The sequence below is a fragment of the Monodon monoceros genome, unplaced genomic scaffold, assembly GCF_005190385.1.
Source record: "Monodon monoceros isolate NGI ecotype Baffin Bay Population unplaced genomic scaffold, NGI_Narwhal_1 Super_Scaffold_7, whole genome shotgun sequence".
Taxonomy (NCBI): Eukaryota; Metazoa; Chordata; class Mammalia; order Artiodactyla; family Monodontidae; genus Monodon; species Monodon monoceros.
The window spans coordinates 45,053,089-45,067,759 of NW_021703784.1; the positions used below are offsets into that span (position 1 = coordinate 45,053,089).

At 38.5% G+C, this 14,671-nt stretch overlaps 1 protein-coding gene across 2 annotated transcripts in view; it reads right to left on the minus strand.

Moving 5' to 3' along the window:
- The window catches only part of HIKESHI (heat shock protein nuclear import factor hikeshi), a 32,595-nt gene extending 28,278 nt beyond the window's left edge, over positions 1-4,317 (minus strand). Inside the window, exons 1-2 of one of the 2 annotated variants that reach the window (XM_029208444.1) lie at positions 3,457-3,987; positions 1,623-1,860 (exon numbers count right to left, since the gene is read on the minus strand). In XM_029208444.1, the coding sequence (XP_029064277.1) occupies positions 1,623-1,773 (151 nt within the window). In that variant the 5' untranslated portion in view covers positions 1,774-1,860; positions 3,457-3,987. Of the gene's footprint in view, positions 1-1,622; positions 1,861-3,456; positions 3,988-4,061 lie in introns of those variants that run through there. The other variant, XM_029208443.1, reaches the window with a different exon arrangement.
- Between the last annotated feature and the right edge of the window lie 10,354 nt (positions 4,318-14,671).

The window sequence follows — 14,671 nt, forward strand, 5'->3', positions numbered from 1 at the left end:
ATTAGTATTTATCATCAATCTCAACAATTTTTAGCTTTAAATATTACTCTTTCCCATTTCTTCTTGTAGAATTCCAACTACATAAATAACAGCAGCTAACAGTTCATCATCTGGCCAGAACTGCTCCAGTTCATTCTTCACAGTCCTCAGGATAAAAATTAAATTTGATCATATCATTCCCTTACTTGAAATTGTTCACTGGCTCCTCTATACATACAGGGACAGTTCTTTACGGGGAGGGACACATGGATGGGCTTCAGAGTATATGCAAATTTTTTAGTATTTACATTATGTTTATATTATATTACACATACTTTTTATGACACTATCAAATAGGTCTGTGATCTAAGCATGTTAAAAATTGCTAGCCTATTAAATTCAAATGAGTCAGTGTGATACATAAGCTTTTCAGCTTTTCATGATACGTGCCTGCCTATCCTATACACCATACCTTGTGCCGTTCTGAGCATACCACGATTTCAAACTTTCATCATTATACCCATATTACCTCTACCTAGAAAAGAATGCCCAATAGGCCTCTCACAGGCCTGACAAACTCCTACTTATCTTCTCAAAAGGTCCAATATCATCTCCTCCCAGAAAATTTCCCCAACCTACTTAAGAGTTAATTGTCCCTTACCTAGTCTCTCTCAGCACTTTGTACAAACATCCGCAATTACTTTTCACCCTTCTAAATACTGGTCCATAGAACTATCTTCCTTTGTAAGAATATGAGTGATCTCAGGCAAGAACTTAATCATTATAGCAGATACTAAAATGTTTGTTAAATATATAAACATGTTATCTAAATATAACTTTGCCTTGGACTTTACAGACTATTTCCAGGAGAACACATATTTATAATCTAAGACTTTTCATGTCTGCTTTTATCTAGACTTTCAAAGGAACCAGATATTCAATGGGAGTAAATGCTACCTAGTATCATTCTCAATTTCTAAACAAAATACCTCAAGCATCAAAGCAAGGACTGTCCCTGTAAGATCTAACACCTGCAATGTCAATACAACAAACAGAAGAACACTGAAGGGGTAATCAAATCTAAGAGCTCAAAAGATCTTCGTAGAAAAAAAGGACTCTCATTGTATTTCCTATACAAGTCTCCTTGGTTTATCTGTTTATTTAAACACTGATGTGCATATTACAAATTATGAGAAGATTCCTCTCATTTTTATTAAAACACCCACTAATTCAGAAAAATCCCTTTACAAAGGTATACAGCATACAAAGAAAACCACAGTGAGTGGTTCTCTCCAGAGGCAGAGGATGGATGGGAGTGTAAGTGTAAGGTCTCTTCACTTACCATTTTTCAAATGTGTCAGTACCATTTGATTTTTTTTTTTTTTCCGGCCGTGCCATGCTCACAGCATGCAGGATCTTAGTTCCCTGACCAGGGATGGAACCTGTGCCCTCTGCAGTGGAAGCATGGAGTCTTAACTACTGGACTGCCAGGGAAGTCCCTGATTTTTTTTTTTTTTAAATAATGTTACATATTACTTCAGCAATCAGAAAAATATAATGAAAAGTAAAAAAAGCCACATTCTGTGTTATGCTATTTAAGAAAAAAGTTTAATTATGAAACTGTTTTAATATATTATTCTTACCAGATTTAAGACCTGAAATTTTGAAGATGGCACTTGGTTTCCCATTTGTGACAAATCCTAGGAGTTGCCATACTGGCATTCCATTTGAATCAGGATAGGAAAAGTAGACAGATCCTCCCATTCCCTCAGGAAATGGGACTGTTCCCAGCATAAAAACCACAACATGGTTGATATTTTCATAATCAGGCAAGTCAAAAACAAACTTATCCTCTGCCACTTGCTGTGCAGCTGTTTGCACCTAGAATATAAGAAACTCGCCTTAGTGAAATGGTTTGGTAAGTTTCTATAGCCCTTTTAGTATTGCTGTAAGCTCTGTTACCAAATATAGTCAATTATAGTCATTATATCAAGTATAACATTGGATCAATCTGATACTCTAATTATGGAATTACCAAATACACCAAAAAGAGTGCTTATTTTAATAGAAAAATCTAAAAATATACATTCAGCCTTAAAATGACTTAATGAATGTAATCTTTCAAAAACAAAACTAAATTATTTCAGAAGTGCCCTGAAAGGATTTTACTTACATAAATAAATCACTACGGTTTCAGAATGTTATAAAAATGAAAGGTTGTTCAAAACACCATGCCACCAAAGCTTTATCTTCTAGTTTGAAGGTAAAGAACCTCGGGTAATTAAAATGGGTAAGCAGTTCAGAAGTTATTACAGTCAATCCTCATTATTTGCAGATTCATTATTTGTCATTTTGCCTACTCACTGAAAAATATTTGTAACCCCCAAATTATTAAACCCTCCAGTTTAAATACAGAGAATAAAACAAAGGAAGGAAGAACATAAATATAAACCAAAATGCCTATTAGTATTAAATTCAATTTTACCAGTTTTTGGCATGCATAATCTTAAAAGGCACTTAAAATCATGGTATCTACAAGTCTTGAAATAATCATCAGGTAAAATAAATATTTCTTAAATGTCAACTCTGTCAAAGGCACCAGACATTCTGTTAATCTGTATTATGACACTCTAATCCTCGACCTTAGGAAAAAGGGTACATCTTTTACTGAGTCCATAACTTTAGATTTGGTGAATTTTTCTAGTCAAAGAATAATGTAGTTAAACGTTGAGGCATCGCTAGGTCTATTTGCCCTTCATTTTTTTTTTTTTTTTTTTTACCCTTCATTTTGATTAACATGTTCAAATATTCCAGAATTAAAAAGTCAAACACCGTCAAAGAAAATCTTGTCATGAAGGAACCCCTACTGTATATCCATTATGTAGGTTAGGTGTTAGGTAAATAAGACACAGGCACTGCTATAACTAAATTCCTTACAAATTAGTAGACAACATGGATTCCATAGGGCCTTTCTATTCTTTAGAAAAACACACACATTTTAAATGTTATTCGTTAACGAAATTCGTCCCACACTCAATCCCAGGCTGGTCCTTTCATTCTTCCTATCCGGAGCAGAAGCAATACAAAGTTATCCCACCAGTATTATCAATTACCACCATCACCAAAAGGGGCCTCCCAGTCATTCAAGGGACAGACAATAAATCTTCTGAGGATAGCCATCTCCAATTTATCTCTGTGGTTCCTTAGAACTGTGTACACACTACATTATCAAAAATTGATGAAAAAATTCAACAAAGGGGCTGCAACATTTAATAAAGCAGGGAGAAAAAAATAAAGAGAAAGAATTCTAGGTGAAAGGAATCAGGTCTGAAATGTATTTCTGAGTGGCTTCTACGGAGGCAAGCAAGATTCACCCTCCAGATTCTTCCGGAACAATCCCAGGTACTTAACTCATTTACCTAACAATTCACCAAGGAAGGTAATCTCTTTTTACCAATAAGGAAATTCACTGCTCACCTCCTTCTGGGGTCATCACAGATATCGCTCACGCTTTAAGTTTCGGGCGTTTCTATCAGCCCATTTCCAATTACGTTAAGCATATTTTTATTAGGGCCCTTCCAAAAGGACCCAGCAGTTATACTTTGCCCGAGTACCTTCATCTTCAACAAACAGGACGCTACAGACTAGATTCAAACACCACATTTACCTCGAACTCACTTTATGAGCTCAAGCGAGTATTTATACTACCAACTGAGCTTTAGTTCCTCAACTGCAAAATGAGAATGAGAACCACCATCTCACGAGTTACGGTTAAGTGTGCAGTGCCAAATAAGCGCTACATAGATGGCTGAGATGACTAGGAACAGACAAAAGGCGTGCATTGCCTAGGATAATGCACACTCGATAAATGGCAGCTAATGGTGTGACTGCTACTCTGAAAAGAGCTGTGGGGAAAGGAGAGCGAACATCCCAGCATCCCACTGCCCACCCTCACACTCTCAGCAGTCAACTAGAGGTGAGGGGGTTTCCCCGCATCCCGCGCACCGACGCACCCTCCCCTTCCCGGGGCCTCGCCCTCGGCGTCCTGCCCCCTCCCTGAGACCACCCGGCCCCATCCTCACCAGCCTCCCCGCCACCAAGCAGCCAAACATGGCGGCGGCGGCTCCGCTCAGCCAGCAAGGACCCGAAGCCGGGGACTAGAAATCCTGGGGCTACTGCCCTAGTCGAGGCCAAGAACCTTCCAGAACGTGGCGGGGGGTGCCTACCCCTCCGCTACATAGCGACTAAGCCAGCGGCAGGAACACCTTCTACACCCGCGACCTCTAACCTCGCCTTCCTAACCAGAACGCCTCTCAGGCGACGAGTACTTCCGGGGCTCACACCGCACCGCCCTTACTAAACGGGAAAGGCGGGCCAGATCCCGTATAAAACTACAAGTCCCAGAGGGGCCTGCGCCGGTTTCCGGGAAGGGAACGCGGAGGATTTGCCTGTTGGGATTGGTAGTCCGTATCCCAAATTTAGAAATCCAGAGCCGGGAGGAAAGGTTTCTCACGTTTGTCTAACATTTTAGAGATTACAGTGCACTTTACAGTCTTTTCGCTAGATCCTTACAAAAACTCTAGGAGGTAGGTATTATTATCTGCATTTTGTAGGCGATAAAATTGCCCAGAGTGACCAGCCCCAAATCTTTACACAGCACTCAGGGATGGGGCTTGAATCCAAATCCTGATTCAAATCCAGGGTTCGTTCTGCTACACAGTAGCTGAAAAGTACTGATTTTTAATCAGCTGTTTTGTACTTAATGACAACTTTACTGTAGTTCTTTCCAGCCTCACACCTCCATTTATTTGCCGAAAACAAACAACACTAAGCAAGTTATATAATATCTTCGTGCTTTAATGGCGCCATTTGTAAAATGAGAATAATAATTGTGCCTGTCCCCTAGGGTTGCTGTGAGGCTCAGATGAATTTATAAACAACCACTTAGAACCTGGCAGTACTTAACTAATGGATGTTTAATTGTAAAATGTCTTTTTTTCCCTCTATGCATTTGCAGAAAAGAAGAACTGGCATCAAGTACTGACTGCCAACAGTACTCATTCTCCCTTTCACAGCTTCAGTTCCCTTTCCTCTTGATAGGAAGGTAAGATATCTCCTCCCTGAAGGTCTCTGCCCAACTTGAAATATCTGAGCTTAGTCCACCAGCCACCAGCAAGTCTGTGCTCCTAACCCCAGGTTATATGTGGAAGATCAGAATGTTGGAACAGTCCTCTGGTCTCCACTCTGGCTCCATAAACTTGGACCACCTATCTTGTCTCAGATACTCCTTTGAGAAAGCCAAAGATGAATAGATAGAAGAGGATCTTCCTACCAATGTCTCCAACTTTCTACCTAAGAAGTCCCAGAATCTTCAAAATAAAAAGGCCACTCATTATGAGACCATTTCATGAGGGGCATACAAACTGCCTGGATTCAGAGCCCATCTCCGTCATTTATTAGCTGTATAATATTAGGCCAGTTACCCTAACACTACCATGCCTCCTTTTCCCCCTCTGTAAAACAGGATAATAATAAGGTTGTAATGAAGGTTATTACATGTAAAGTACTAAGTAGTAGCCAGAATATAGCTTAATAAACTGTTAGCATTTAGCATTATTACTTTTCCTGACTAACTTTTCATGTCTTCATACCCACCTTACTATGAAATAGTAAATAAATATATTGGTCTCTGCCTCATGTACCTGACACAGGGCTCCTGAAACCCCTGTACATTCCCAAGTGATAAGAGCACTAAGAGCATCTTTTGTTCTAATGAGGGGACTCTGGTGGGCTTCTGGGTGGCTCCTAGATGGGGGCTGGTCACCAGAAAGATGAAGCCTGATTAGAAGCTTGGGATTTTCAGCCCCTCCCCACATTCTATAGAGAGGGGAGAGGGGCTAGAGATGGAGTTAATTGATCACGACTACATGAGGAAGCATCCATAAAATCCCAAGAGTATGAGGTCTGGAGAGCTTCCAGGTTGATGAACACATCCACATACCAGAAGGATGATGCACCCCAACTCCACCAGGAGAGAAGCTCCTGCACTCCCAGACCTTGCCTATGTATCTGTTCATCTGATTGTTCATCTGTATCCTTTATCATATCCTTTAATAAATTGGTAAACATGTTTCCCTGAGTTCTGTGAGTTGTTCTAGCCAATAATCAAATCTAAGGGGGGGAGGTCATGGGAACCTCCAATTATAGCTGTGTTGGACAGAAGTTGTAGGTAACCTGGGCACTTAACTACTTGCAGTTGGCATCGGAAGTAGGGGCAGTCTTGTGGGACTGAGCCCTTAACCTGTGGGATCTGATGCTATCTCCAGGTGCTGTCTCCAGGTTGACAGTGTCAGGATTGAGTTCAATTGTAGGACACCAAGCTGGTGTCACAGAATTGCGCAGTGTAGGGAAAACCCACACACATCTGGTTTTAGAAGTACTGTGAGTACAGTAGTAGTGTGAGAGTAAAGGAGAAACATGGGAAGAAGACAGGGATTTTTCCTTTACATACTGTAACTATGTATTCTATGTATTTGTATTCTCTGAGCAACTTGTATTTTTCCACCTTTCTGTGCTTATGCAACTTGTTTTATCTGCCTGTAATATTCACCTGGAAATTTTTACATCCTCCCAACTGGCTCAAATATTTTCTTCAGGTTGGACAAAGAATTGGAGGCGGTGAGTTTAGTATCCTTTCTCCAGACTATGAAAGCCAGACTTCTATTCACCAAACTATATTATTTTTAAATACAAAAGTTCTTTGTAACTAAAGAGAGCAGAAATAGATACAATGTATGGAAGTGAAGAAAAGCGTTTCAGAGGAAAATATGTCTCCAATAATCAGAGCTCTCTGAAATAAGAATAGGTAGATATAGAATAGTGAATTCTCCCATTCACACTGATATTTTAACCAAAGCTGAAATCCACTTATATTGTTAAGGAGATTCATGGAAAACTTGGGAAAATTTACCTAGGACCTCAAAGGTACCTACCAGCTCTCGGACTACATTTGCTTCTGTGGAGAAAGAACAAATCATAGTTCAGTTTTGGCCAGGGAATCACGAACTGAATACTGGTTTTAACTCTTCCATTAACTAGCCTAGGGATGAGTAATTTATTTTATCCTTTTAGGCATTAGGTTTTCACACTTCTAGAATGAGGGCATTGAATTCTGATTTCAAGAGCAAAAATATTTTTTCTCTTCATCTAAGGAAAGTTTCCTCTCCAAAACAAGGAGAACAAGAAATAAAAGCACAGGGACATCCCTGGTGATGCAGTGGTTAAGAATCCACCTGCCAATGCAGGGGACACAGTTCCTATCCCTGGTCCAGGAAGATCCCACATGCCTCAGAGCAACTAAGCCCGTGAGCCACAACGACTGAGCCTGCAGTCTAGAGCCTGCGCGCCACAACTACTGAAGCCCGCGCACCCAGAGCCCATGTTCAGCAACAAGAGAAGCCACTGCAATGAGAAGCCGGCGCACCGTGACAAAGAATAGCCCCCACTCTCCAAAACTAGAGAAAAGCCCACGTACAGCAACAAAGACCCAACACAGCCAATAAATAAATAAACAAACAAATAAATAATTTTTTAAAAGGTGAGACAAATACAATTAAAAAGATACCAAAACCAGACAAAGATACTATAAAAAAAGAAAATTACAGACCAATATCAGTCATGAATACACATGCAAAAATCCTCAACAAAATACTAGCAAACAGAATCCAACAACACATTAAAAGGATCATACCCTATGATCAAGTGGGATTTATCCCAGGGATGCAAGGATTCTTCAATATATGCAAATCAATCAATGTGATACACCATATTAACAAATTGAAGAATAAAAACCATATGAGCATATCAATAGATGCAGAAAAAGCTTTTGACAAAATTCAACACCATTTATGATAAAAACTCTCCAGAAAGTGGGCATAGAGGGAACCTACCTCAACATAATAAAGGCCATGTATGACAAACGCACAGCAAACATCATTCTCAATAGTGAAAAACTGAAAGCATTTCCTCTAAGGTCAGGAACAAGACAAGGATGTCCACTCTCACCACTATTATTCAACATAGTTTTGGAAGTCCTAGCCATGGCAATCAGAGAAGAAAAAGAAATAAAAGGAATACAAATTGGAAAAGAAGAAGTAAAACTGTCACTGTTTGCATATGACATGATACTATATATAGAGAATCCTAAAGATGCCACCAGAAAACTACTAGAACTAATCAATGAATTTGGTAAAGTTGCAGGATACAAAATTAATGCACAGGAATCTCTTGCATTCCTATACACTAATGATGAAAAATCTGAAAGAGAAATTAAGGAAACACTCCCATTTACCATTGTAACAAAAAGAATAAAATACCTAGGAATAAATCTACCTAGGGAGACAGAAGACCTGTATGCAGAAAACTATAAGACACTGATGAAAGAAGTTAAAGATGATACCAGCAGATGGAGAGATATACCATGTTCTTGGATTGGAAGAATAAATATTGTGAAAATGGCTATACTACCCAAAGCAATCTACAGATTAAATGCAATACCTATCAAATTACCAATGGCATTTTGTACAGAACTAGAACAAAAAAATCTTACAATTTATATGGAGACACAAAAGACCCCAAATAGCCAAAGCAGTCTTGAGGGAGAAAAACGGAGCTGGAGGAATCAGACTCCCTGACTTCAGACTATACTACAAAGCCACAGTAATCAAGACAATAAGGTACTGGCACAAAAACAGAAACATAGATCAATGGAACAAGATAGAAAGCCCAGCAATAAACCCACGCACCTATGGTCAACTAATCTATGACAAAGGAGGCAAGGATATACAATGGAGAAAAGACAGTCTCTTCAATAAGTGGTGCTGGGGAAAATGGACAGCTACATGTAAAAGAATGAAATTAGAACACTCCCTAACATCATACACAAAAATAAACTCAAAATGGATTAGGGACCTAAATGTAAGACCAGACACTACAAAACTTTTAGAGGAAAACATAGGAAGAACATTCTTTGACATAAATCACAGCAAGATCTTTTTTGATCCACCTCCTAAAGTAATGGAAATAAAAACAAAAATAAACAAATGGGACCTAATGAAACTTAAAAGCTTTTGCACAGCAAAGGAAACCATAAACAAGATGAAAAGACAGCCCTCAGAACGGAAGAGGATATTTGGAAACAAATCAACAAACAAAGGATTAATCTCCAAAATATAAAAACAGCTCATGCAGCTCAATATTAAAAAACAAACAACCCAATCCAAAAATGGGCAGAAGACCTAAATAGACATTTCTCCAAAGGAGACATACAGGGGCTTCCCTGGTGGCGCAGTGGTTGAGAGTCCGCCTGCCGATACAGGGGACACGGGTTCGTGCCCCTGTCCGGGAAGATCCCACATGCCGTGGAGTGGCTGGGCCCGTGAGCCATGGCCGCTGAGCCTGCACATCCGGAGCCTGTGCTCCACAACGGGAGAGGCCACAACAGTGAGAGGCCCACATACCACAAAAAAAAAAAAAAAAAAGACATATAGATGGCCAAGAAGTACATGAAAAACTGCTCAACACCACTAATTATTAGAGAAATGCAAATCAAAACTACAATGAGGTATCACCTCACACCACTTAGAATGGGCATCATCAGAAAAACAACAAATGCTGGAGAGGGTGTGAAGAAAAGGGAACCCTCTTGCACTGTTGGTGGGAATTTAAATTGTTACAGTCACTATGGAGAACAGTGTGGAGGTTCCTTAAAAAACTAAAAATAGAATTACCATATGATCCAGCAATCCCACTACTGGGCATATACCCAGAGAAAACCATAATTCAAAAAGACACATGCACCCCAATGTTCATTGCAGCACTATTTACCATAGCCAGGTCATGGAAGCAACCTAAATGCCCATCGACAGACGACTGGATAAGGAAGATGTGGTACATATATACGATGGAATATTATTCAGCCATAAAAAGGAACGAAATTGGGTCATTTGTTGAGACGTGGATGGATCTAGAGACTGTCATACAGAGTGAAGTAAGTCAGAAAGAGAAAAACAAATATCATATATTAACGCATATATGTGGAACCTAGAAAAATGGTACAGATGAACCGGTTTGCAAGGTGGAAATTGAGAAACAGATGTAGAGGACAAACATATGGACACCAAGGGGGGAAAGCCGTGGGCGGGGGGGAGTGGGGGTGTGATGAATTGGGCAATTGGGGTTGACATGTGTACACTGATGTGTATAAAATGATAACTAACAAGAACCTGCTGTATAAAATTAAATTTAAAAAAATTTAAAAATACAATTAAGAAAAAGAAGAAAGAAATAAGAGCACAAACTCTGTCTTCTTTGACCTAAGTGATATCTATAACTCCAAATCACAAAGATATCAGTGGAAAGTGGATAGAAGAAAGACAAGTGACTTAGCAGAGCAGAGGAAGGTCAAACTCAAGTACCTATAGAGAAAGATAATAAGTACCGCAGAAGTTCAGGAATTGGAGACACCAGGAGCCACAGAAGGCAGGGGTAAGGCAGTAGACTGAAACATGTTGATTGCTTGAAACTGATGTAAGATTTTGTGTCTGACTCTCATCAACACCTCAGCCATTGGTATGAAATCTCTGGGAAAAAAGTGAATCAGAGAGGCCCCAGGCACTAGGAAACCAGATACTGAAAAAATAAATGGTTGTGGGGCAAGGCCTCCATGTACAGATTAGGTCCTGAATAAGAGTGCCGGGGTAAGAGAGGAGCATCTTGCTCACCTGCTCAAACACACTAACAGTACTGTGCCACCCAAAGTGGGGGTGGCTTTTCTAAAACATCCACTTGGAGGATGGAGGTGCCTTTTTCTATATCATCCATGCAGAGAGGGATATCTCTTATTAAGTCATCCACAAGGGATGAGGGTCACTTTTTAAAAACTCATGTAATAATACAAAACCCTTTCATGATTAAAAAAAAAATTCTATTAACCAAGAATAAAAGGGAACTTCCTCAACCTGATAAAGAGCATCTATAAAAATCCCACAGCTAACATCATACTTAATGGTGAAAGTTGTATGCTCTCCTCCTAAGATCAGTAACAAAACAAAGATGTCTTCTCCAGGCACTTCTATTCAACATTGTACTGGAGGTTCCAGCCAAAGCAATGAGGCAAGAAAAAGAGAAGGCATCCAGATTGGAAATTAAGAAATAAAACTATCTCTATTTGTGACATGAGCTTGCATATAGAAAATCCTAGGGAATCCACTAAAAACTATTAGAAGTAATAAACAAGTTCAGCAAGGTTGTAAGATACCAGATCAATATACAAAATTCAGTTGTATTTCTAAACACTTAGAATGAACAATCCAAAAATAAAAATATGAAGACAATTCCATTAATAATAGCACCAAAAAAATAAATACTTAGGAATAAATTTAAGAAGGAAAGCATAAACCTCATACTCTGGAAACTATAAAAAATAAGAAATTAAATATCTGAGTAAATGGAAAAACATCCCATGTTCATGGGTCTGCAGACTTAACATTGTTAAGATGGCATTATTCCCTAAATTGGTCTATCAATTCAATGCACTATCAGAATCTCAGCTGACTTTTCTGTAGAAATTGACAACTTGATTCTAAAATGTATAAGAAGGGAGACCCAGAATAGCCAAAACAATCTTGGGAAAAAAATGAAAAGAAAAGAAGAAACTAAGATGATTAACACTTCTCAATTTCAAAAGTTATTGCAAAGCAATGATAATGAAGACAGTGTAGTATTGAGACAGAAATAAATATGTAAATCAATGGAATAGAATTGAGAGTCCAGAAATAAATTATATCGTCTACGGTCTGCTGAATTTTCAACACGGGTGCCAAGACAATTCAATGGGGGAAAGAAGAGTCTTTTCAACAAAGATTCCGAGACAACTGGATAGCCACGTGCAAAAGAAAAGCCTCATGCCATGTATAAAAATTAGCTCAAAATTGATCAAAGGTCTAAATGTAAAACCTAAACTATAAAACTCTTTGTAGAAAACATATGGGTAAATCTTCATGACTTTGGATTTGGCAAAGGATTCTTAGATATGACACCAAAAACATAAGCAAAAAAGAGAAAAAAATAGATCATATGAACTTCATAAAAATTAAAAACTCTTCCAAGGAAACCATCAAAAAAGCGAAGAGACAACCACAGAATGGGAGAAAATATTTGCAAACCATAGATCTGATAAGGGACTTGTATCCAGAACAACAGAAACTAACACAACATTGTGAAGCAATTATACTCCAATAAAGATTATAAAAAAATAAATAAAATAAACATAAAGCCACCATATGACCCTGTGATTCTACTCCTAGGTATATACTCAAGAGAAATGAAAACAGATGTTCACACAAAAACTTGTATATGAATGATTATAGCAACATTATTCATAATACCGAAAGGTGGAGACAAATGTCCATCAATGGATGAATGGATAAACAAAATGTGGTATATCGTACAATGGAAAATTATTCATATGTTATTATATATGATTCCAACCATATGAAATATTTAGAATAGAGAAATCTATAGAGATGGAAAGTAGATTAGTGATTGCTTAGGGCCGGGGTAGGTGAGGATGTGGAGATGGGGGTGATAGATAGCTAAAGAGCATGGTTTTTTTTTTAACCATCTTAACTATTTTTTAAGTGTACAGTACAGTAGTATTAACTATATCACCTTGTCGTGCAGCAGATCTCTAGGATTTTCTCATCTTGTAAAATGAAACTCTATGCCTGTTGAACAATTGCCCTATTCCCCCACCCCTAGACTTTTTTGAGGTGATGAAAATGATCTGAAATTGACACTAGTGATGTTTGCACATATCTGTGAATATACTAAAAACCATTGAATTATACATCTTCAATGAATTGTATGTGAATTATATTTCAAGAAAACTATTTTTAAAATCAGTACCATTTGGCCTCTCACCTTCTGAGATGGCCCACACTCTGTCTGTGGAGTATGTATCTCCCTGAATAAACCTTCTTTCACGTTAAAAGAAATTAATTAATTAATTAAAATCAGTACCATTTACAATAGTATCAAAAAAAAAAAAAACTCATGCAAAAGTACCTATGAGCAAGTGGGTAGTGCTGGAGTGGGGACAGGGGGATTACATGAAAGTCTTCCCCCTCCTCCACAACAATGACATCAAGGCTCATATTTGCCAGGTAGGAGACTGAAGCATCCTTCTCAGGAAAAAGTGAACACCCCAGAGCTACAGATATCTTGAAATCTCCAGTGACAAAACTGACAGGCTGCCTAATAATAGTGAAACATGCTATTCACAAGTAACAGCCTCCTCACAGTTTGTTTGCTTTTTTTTGGCCGTGCTGTGCAGCTTATGGGATCTTAGTTCCCTGCCCAGGGATCGAACCCATGTCCCCTGCAATGGGGGTGCAGAGTCTTAACCACTGGACCATCATGGAATTCCCCACATTGTTTGCTTGTAAATGGAACATGCTACTAAGGATCAACACACATTTGAGGAAAGTCACTATCATGAAAGAGAAAGACCAAGGCAAATAAATAGTCGGGGCAGCAGGGGCAGGAGAATGAATTCAGTAGAAACAAAACAGTACAAGGAGCAAAAAAAATAGAACGCTGTAGGTATTATCCAGAGAGAGAAATAGAGTGTGTCATTGAAACAAAAATTGAATGCTATAAAAGGAAAATCAGAGAACAAGAAAGAACCCATGGAACTTGAAAACATGAGGGCTGAAAAGACAGTTTTTAGAGTTTAGAAGTGTTGTAAGATAAGGTCAAGGAACTCTCCCAGAGAAGTGAGGGAAAGAAAGAAAGGGAAATGAAGAGAAAAATGATAAAAATAGAAGATCAATACAAGAGTTTCAATATTGGACCTAGTGGGAATTCCTGAGAGAATAAAGAAAACACTGGACAATAAATTGTCAAATAAATACTATTTTCTTTAAAAAAAATCCCAGAACTGTAGAACATGAGTCTCCAGAAAGAAGAGGCTCATGGACTACCCAGCAATATGAATAAAAAACCCACACCAAGGCTCATCCTCATGCAATTTCAGAATGTGGAACTAAATAGAGATTCCATGAAGCTAAAAGAAAAAATTATGTACAATGATTGCAGGCCAAAGTGAATTGACCTCTGTGTAGCAACACTGAACACTGAAAGACAAAGGAAAGGTGCCTTCAAAATTCTGAGTGTAAATTATTTCCTATATCGAATTAAATATCCAGCCAAAATTACAATCAAGTAAAGGGCAAACTAAAGATATTTTCAGACCTGCAAAGTCTAAGAAAAAAAAAATTACCTCCCATATGTCCTTTCTCAGTAAGTTACTGGATGTGCTCCTTCCAAACAAGGGAATAAAGAGGAAGACATGAGACAAGATTCAGAACACAAGAGATTCCACTAAGGAGAGTGATAGAATTTCAAAGGTAATGGCAAAAAGAAGTCCCAGGAAATAATGCAAAGAGCACCCAATTCAGGAATCCTCAAAAAAAATGAATAGATTATTTGACATGTCTGACAACATGCAAAAGTTATACAGAGAGGTGTTTCATGGAGCTGGTGGATGGATGAAGACTTAGCCTAAGTCAGATATTCAAACTAAAGCCGAAAAAGGGGCCATTACTTAGGCCAGTGCCAATAAAATGACTTA